The sequence below is a fragment of the Rosa chinensis genome, chromosome 5 (assembly GCF_002994745.2).
Source record: "Rosa chinensis cultivar Old Blush chromosome 5, RchiOBHm-V2, whole genome shotgun sequence".
Lineage (NCBI taxonomy): Eukaryota > Viridiplantae > Streptophyta > Magnoliopsida > Rosales > Rosaceae > Rosa > Rosa chinensis.
Window position 1 is genome coordinate 36,458,635 of NC_037092.1, and position 7,564 is coordinate 36,466,198.

A 7,564-nucleotide genomic window follows, 5' to 3' on the forward strand; every position below is an offset into this window, starting at 1 on the left:
TTCCTAATCCCAGGTTTATCAAGCTGCACAACCTCACCCAACGTGGCTCCAATTAGAGCCACCGCACCCTCCGTTGTCAAAGCTGGCAAGAGACCAATGATATCCACCCAGACAAAAACAGAGGCGATGAGAACCGCTGCGACATCACTCGGACCAATAAACTTCGCCGCAACCAAGGCCTCTTTGCCAAAAAACCAACGTCCCCATCGACGACTTTCAGCCGATCCTCCGCCAACGAGAATTGAAACACATAACTACCACGCTGCTCTCGAATCGAAAGACGATTTCCTAGACCCCAGAGAGAAGCCATAGTCCCCATAAACGCTTTGGGATCAGAACCACGTTTTGCCGTCATAGACAGCAATCTCCCAAGTCCCAACCACAAAATGGTGAGTGGACATGGTGGCAGCACTATCCAAGCCAAAGGAAGTTCTGCCGTTCTCTGAGATCGCCAAAGCCGCCGCCAAGCGGGCAGAAACTTCATCAACCATGATGAAAGAGATCAAGAATGCTGAGAAGATGGAAGCAGAGAAACCCTAGTAGGGGAAAAAAAAAACCCCTTACTCCTACAAACTCACCGGTCTCCAATATTGCATAAGGGATAGTTAAGGTAGGGATAAGGAAAAAAACTACTAAGCTAAAAACGAAGGATACACATTTCGGAATTCCAATTTAGGGTTGTGTCCTGAGTCCTGACAGCTAATGTTGTTCCATGTACATTCATACGTTTGAAATGCCCCAAAAATAACCTTGGGCAATGACAAATGTTGCCACATGCCCTTATTATAAAGCATTCATAAAATCCATATAATTGGCAAAGAAAGTTTACACAATTAGTTCTACTGTAATTTAAGCTAAAAAAAGGATAATTTGAATGCTGAATTTTCGGGTACTTTTCAAAAGACTTCCTTTCTAGAACAGACGTGGAACAAAAGGTGAGTCTCAAAAAAGCAACTTTGAAATTGTATCAGCTCAAGACTGGTACACAGTAATTCCTCCAAGAGTAATCAGACAACTAGACAACCCACCCTACAAAATCAGTCGTTCCATATCTCTGACTGGATTTTAAGAGAAAAGTGATCCAAGTCCAGAAAATGAAATGTACCCAGTCAAACAAAGAAGATAAGGATGAAGAAGAGTCATTTTATAATTCAATTGATTCCACTAAATTTCATACTGTAATAGAAGGAATGACGATAAAAAAATGGGGAATGAAAGACTGCGTTGAATTGCTATTGTGCACACACTTGCAATTGCTAGTTTGAATACAAAACAAATATACCCTAGTTTACATACAGGAGATGAATATGGAACTCCCTGTGCAGATTAGCCACGTATGCCCCATTTGCAACAGGCTACCTGTATTGACACAAACTCAGTAAGCCACTACCACGAATTCTAGCGGAGGAACGGGTTATACAATCAAGAATCACTTGGGACAGGAAAAGATTACAAAGACATAATAGTTTGCCCAATTTTAGAGATCATGAAGGTCGCATGTAGATCCCAACCATCACAAGTTCAAACATCAAGAATTATCATTTATCAACTCCAATGTAAATGCAACATAATGTTGGCATCAGATATATATCCACTAATAATTATCATTTATCAACTAAATGAATTGTTCTACATAGCTTAATAAATGGACTACTGGGTGTTGACCCAAATGAGTATATTCAACCCAACAAATAAGCAATAAACAGAGCTAGAATATATACAACGGAATCACCTTTCAGATACCTGATCAAAAAGAGCATGATCGAGTTGCCATAACCAAAAAGAATAGGAAACCACCAAAAATACACTTATAACAGGATTACTGGGAAACAGTCTGCAATAACCCTTTGAACTCATCATAATTCCATCTGCAAAAACATAAGAACGTGTAAACATGTCTTCATTAAAAAACGAGGTCAACATATTCCCCCCTAAGACAAGAAGAAATTAAAACAAAAATACAGATATAATATGACCATTTTACATAATTTTGATTGAGTGGTTTGCGCAAGCGCGCATGTATACAGAGCAGCTGATCTTTTGCGGGATGATTTTGAGTGAAGACTTAAAAGTGAACAATTCAGATTATTGAACCACTATGCAAGGCGGGCCTCACATGCAATCCCTCAACCTGAAAAACTTGAGGGATCCCTTAGTGTGTGTGTGTGGTGGGGCCGCCGGGGGGGTTGGTGGGGGGGTGTGCACCAAAAACTCAGTTGAGCCATAATCTCCAAAGATGTAATAGTTCTATCCACATCCTTTAGAAAATGTATACAAAACAGTCATTCATTTGGATGACATGTAAGAATTGAAGGACTCATACTTGCACAGGAAAACTGGTCGTAGTTCATTATTTGTATCATGTCCTAATTGGCTCCGTCTTTCAATTTCTTCACTGAACTTAGCAGGAGGAAGAACTTCACATGGACCTTGAATTAAGCCCGCCATTACAGTTGTTTCATGATTAGATTCGTACACCTATTATGGAGAAACAATGAATTTAATATGAACTTCCATAAACAAAAATAATTATAAAAACAAATTGAAAATATAATGAAAAAAAAATTATACGAGAAATCAGTAGGCTGTTGACTGGAATTACACCAATAGAAAGATAAACACTAGGTGTATATGTGTATCTTTATCCACATGAAAACTCAGTAGGCCCCACTCGTGTAGTAACAGATATTATCCCAACAAGGCAACCACTTAACTTTAATATGATACGAAACTTTTGCAAAACATAAATACAAAAACAATAATATGTATACAAGAAGACAGTGTACCTCATTACTTTCAGGTGTAGATGGACGACTAACATGCTCTGGTAAGTCACTAGGAAAGTAGCAACTGTTAACTATAACCCACTTTGACCCAGTTTTCCTGTCCTCCCACATTGACTGGAAGGAGATGAAAAAGTTTATTACAATGTTATTACAATAAACAATCAGTGATAACTTGGTGACAGAAATAACAAGTGATATATAACACGATACGAACTTTAGCAATAACACTGATATAATTTTCAAAATACTAGGATACAGGTATCAAGGGATGGTTCATAAATTACTTGCCTGAAGCTTAGAGGGTATCAATTTGCCATGACTAGACTGGAAGAGAGCATGTTCTTGTAGCTCATATGTTACTCCATCAATGCGACAAGAACGATAGAAGTTTTTTTCACTGACATCTTGAATTGAATCACCGATCCATTCAACAGGTCGCAAGCCATCAGAAGTAAATCCAGTATGCTCTAGTGCCCCACCACTGACTACAAGACCTTCACTAGTATGTTCTTGCGCAAGACCTTGGTCATCTCTAATAGAACAGCTAGAATTTTCTCCACAGTTTGGAGCTCCTGCTCGATCAACAACTTCTGAGTTAGAAACTGGCTGAGAAGGAACAGACTTATCAATATCTTCATTGGGTAAATCAGCAGGAGGCTCTGTTTTTGATTCATAAGGTATCTTATCTAATATAGATAATTCAGAATTATCAGTTTGTTGAGATGAACTTTCGCTAGACGGGAAACTTCCAGGAAGCGGTTTCTCATTTATACCCTTGCTGCTTGTTGAGAAATTATTACCTTGCATTTCTCTTGCATTTGAAATTTTTGAATCAGCATCTTTGTTGGATAAATCAGCAGGAGGCTCTGTGCTTGATTCAAATAGTCTAGATGATTCAGAATTATCTATTTCTCGAGAGGATCTTTCACTAGACATGAAACTTCCAGAAACAGGTTTCTCATCTGTACTTTGACTGCTTGATGGGAAATTATTCCCTTGTGTTTCTGTTGCACTTAAAATATTTGGATCAGAATCTTTGTTGGGTAAATCAGTAGGTGATTCTGCTCTTGATTCAGAAGGTCTCTTGTCAGATTTGAATGATTCAGAAATATCTCTCTGTTGAGATGTCCTTTCACCAGACTGGAAACTTCCAGAAAGAATTTTCTCATCCGTAGTTTTACTGCTTGATGGAAAATTAGTCCCTTCAGTTTCACTTGCAGTTGAAATCTTGGGATCAGCATCTTTGTTTGACAAATCAGAAGAAGGTTCTGCTCTTGATTCCATAGGTCTCTTGTCCGATGTAGATAATTCAGAATTACCTATTTGTTGAGATGATGTTTCACTTAACAGGAAACTTCCAGAAAGAGGTTTCTCATCCGCATTTACACTGCTGGATGGTAAATTATTCCCTTGCATTGCAAATGAAACTTTTGAATCTGTTGCCGACTTAATATTGTTTGTGCCCACACCAACCAAATGAGCAGGATTCTGGAAAACAGAGCTTACATGTGCATTTATCTTCTGCTCATAGACCTTTGGATCTAAAGCTCCCACTTTATTCCCTGAGGACATCTGAACTACAGCCATGCTGGAAGGGACAGTACTGGAAGGGGCTGTGCTGGAAGCGATCGTACTGGAAGGGACTGTGCTGGAGGGGACTGTGCTGGAAGCGACTGTACTGGAAGGGATCGTGCCGGCTTTTAATTGTATATTGCTTCTCATAACACGCCCATACTTAGGAGGCAAAGGCTTTCCATTGCTTAGTGACAAGCATCTTGTGCAGTGCCATTCACCTCGAGGAATTCCTCTCTGGTTAGGTGATTGTGCACACGTAATGTGATATCCTTTCTCACATGCATCACAAATAAGAACATTATCTACCTCATTGATGCTAATCTGGCAAGTTTGGCAAGTCAAAGCCTTACTCATATAATCCCTTGATGGAGGGATCCATGTGGGATGATCAGGCAGCTGTGGTTGCAATAATTTCTGAATAATTCTCGCAATTTCAGTGTGATTATTAGGAACTGAAGAAGCTTGAACAAAGCGAATCTTTTGTGAAGACTGGTGTCCACCAGGCAAATGTCCAGAAGATGGTTGAGAGGCAAATGACCTAGAATTCTGATCTCGTGCTGCTAGAGGAGTCACTGATGGTTTACTCATACCAGTGGTTCCTTCAACCTTGACAGAAGTATGATTTGGCACCTTGTTTTCTGGTCCACCTTGAGTTTGTGTAGGCCAAGTTGGAGCACTAACCGGTGGATGATTTGCCGAAGAATTTGCTGCACATGGGTATATATAATATGTAAATACTTCCATATGCAGAGAGGAGATAGAATTCTAATAATAAGGTAAATATCAACATTAGGTACCTTGTACTTGATATGCATAAGAAGATCCATTGGATCCTCCATCAGTTCTTAATTGCACTCTTTCACCTCTAGGAAATGCTGGGGAAGATGAATCTCTTCCCAGATGACTACCAGGCACACTGCCAGAAACCATAGTTGTTCTAATTTCGCTGGTGGGCAACTGATACTGTGCAGATGTAGGAGTTACTGTGGAAACATGAACAAGAGGAGACGCTGCGAAACCACCAGTTGAAATAGGTGCATGGTTTGGGTTATCTGTTGAAATACGAACAGTATGTGGCAACCCATGGTTTTCAGCTGCTACATTGAAGCTTGTTTTTAATGGTTGAGATGGATATGCAGCGGTTTGCGCAGCGTATTTCTTGGATTCATCCATCTACAAAAAGTCCAACATATCCTAAATTAGAGATTTAACAACTCAGAAGCACATTTGTGCCACCATAACATAGTCAAACAAAAACAGACTCTTAAGCTTCCAAACCAGCTGCTAGTTTACTCATTATCCTCAGTTCCTAACAGATTACACACAGCTACTTAAACAAAGATGAAACCTTTCAACAAACCCAACACAATAAATATGCAGTTGACCGCAAAGGGTATAGCTTCTCATCTATACCTACAGTTACAGTAAAACCAAGCCCAACCATCAACTAAGCCGAATAAATTTTCATAAATTCCAATCATATTAAGAATCGGTAGAGCTTATCAAATTGAAACACCAAATATAAACTATACAGAGGCCATTACCAACATCAAAATAATCGAAATGAAACCCTAACAAACAATCTCAAAACATAACAACAACCACACCCAATCACAAAATCGGCCCCTTACCTTCCTCTTAGTGAGTGCAAACTTCTCCGCAATCGTCAACTTGGGACCCCGAAACCCTAATCTCTGTTCATTGAGCTTGGCATTAAGCCCCAAATCCTCAATCACAGCCGAAATCGCATCCTTCGCCACAATCTCCTTGGGCGGCAAACCCTCGCACAGCTCCACCAGCTTTGCCCTAGCCTCCTCCATAAGCCCAATCTCCGGCTCCGTCGGCTTCTCTCCGCCTCGAATTTTCGCCATGGTCGACAAAGCCAGCACAATCTCCGCCACTCTCTTCAAGTCCCTCTCGCAATCGGGCCCCAATCTGGGCTTCTTGCTCAGCTGGGGCCCCAATTCTCCGCCGGCGCCGTTCTGAATCGGCCTCTTCTCAACCCTAGGCGGCTCGTCTGCGGCCAGATCCATGATTCAAAGCGCGAGGGAAGGGAGGGCCCGTGACGACGTCGTGTCGAGGGGCCGGGAAGGGAGGGAGGGGGTCCGGAGAAGCCCTAAGGGGGAGAGGCGTAGCCGTTGGGTTTGAAAAGAAGGGATTTTTGAGGTATTTGGCGGGTAAAATTCGTGGGTTTTTGGGTTAAAAAGGTGATTAAAATGAGGGAGGGAGTTTTTGGGAGTGAAGGAGAGAGATGCAAATAGGGAATTGGGTGCGTTCAAATTCAATGGGGGGCGAGCGAGCGAGCCAGCGAGCAGAGCGAGATTTATTGTCTCTCTCTGAACCGAGGGTTATTTTCGTCTTTCGATGTTATATATGCATGACCCGGTTCTCTTATTTTGAACCGGTTATGTTGGAGACGGACTGTTTTTTATTTTCTTTTTCCGTTTTAACCCCCAAAGGATTTTTTTTTTTTTTTTTTTTGCTTTTTTTTCTTTGAATAAACATAAATTTTTTTATTGATACTTAAAGCTAGAATAGTCATTACATTCTCTTCCTCTACCTTCTATAGACAGATTTAGTTGTAGTGATACCATAATGGTACATAACGATAGACTACTCATTAACACATTATCGCTCACCTATAACTATGATAATATCAGGACAACGTTATGTACACATTTACGTTGTGGTAATATACCATAATAGTACATAATGATAGAGAAAAACTAAACTTTCTCCTTGCCTTTAGATCAACTCCAACAGCTTTTCCGTAGTTTGATTTTTCTCTATTTTAGGGAAAAATTAGTCTTTTTTGCTCCAACAGATTCTCTATAAACTATCCTCATTTTAGAGATAGTGAGGAAAGAGAGAGCAAAATTCCCTAAATTTACAGCAATATCTAAAATTTTAAGGAACAATTATGAAGATTCTAGAGATTGCTGTAAAATAGGAAATCTGTTGGGGTTGGAGAATAAAAATTATGGAAAGTTTTGACTTTTGCTTCCCTATATTACAATAATTATAGAGAAACTGTTGGAGTTGCTTTAGAATGAGGGCTAGGAGGTTTACAAGGATAAGTTAATGTCAGCTACATTAGCCCAAATCCAAGAGCCCAAAGTACAATGTGCTCCATAAGCCCAATAGGTAGTCCCGCAAAAGACCTTCGGGGCTCAAAACATACAAGCCCAAAAACAGCTTCAAGC

At 40.2% G+C, this 7,564-nt stretch overlaps 1 protein-coding gene across 5 annotated transcripts; it reads right to left on the reverse strand.

Annotated features, from left to right (window-relative positions):
- Positions 1 to 1,129: 1,129 nt before the first annotated feature.
- On the reverse strand, positions 1,130 to 6,671 carry LOC112164726 (endochitinase A). Of its 5 annotated transcripts, none has more exons than XR_002922476.2 (7): positions 5,993 to 6,671; positions 5,159 to 5,534; positions 3,075 to 5,068; positions 2,787 to 2,900; positions 2,324 to 2,478; positions 1,744 to 1,868; positions 1,130 to 1,359 (listed from the first exon to the last, which is right to left on the reverse strand). XR_002922476.2 is itself a non-coding variant. In XM_024301022.2 (7 exons), exons 1-7 carry the CDS (start codon positions 6,392 to 6,394, stop codon positions 1,820 to 1,822), a joined length of 2,862 nt encoding a protein of 953 aa, XP_024156790.1. In that variant the 5' UTR covers positions 6,395 to 6,671; the 3' UTR covers positions 1,562 to 1,819. The 5 variants fall into 5 exon arrangements, 3 of the variants coding, with proteins under 3 accessions (XP_024156790.1, XP_024156788.1, XP_024156789.1); XR_002922477.2 differs by having other exon boundaries at positions 1,733 to 1,868; XM_024301022.2 differs by lacking the exon at positions 1,130 to 1,359 and having other exon boundaries at positions 1,562 to 1,868; positions 3,075 to 3,358; positions 3,587 to 5,068.
- Positions 6,672 to 7,564: the final 893 nt, after the last annotated feature.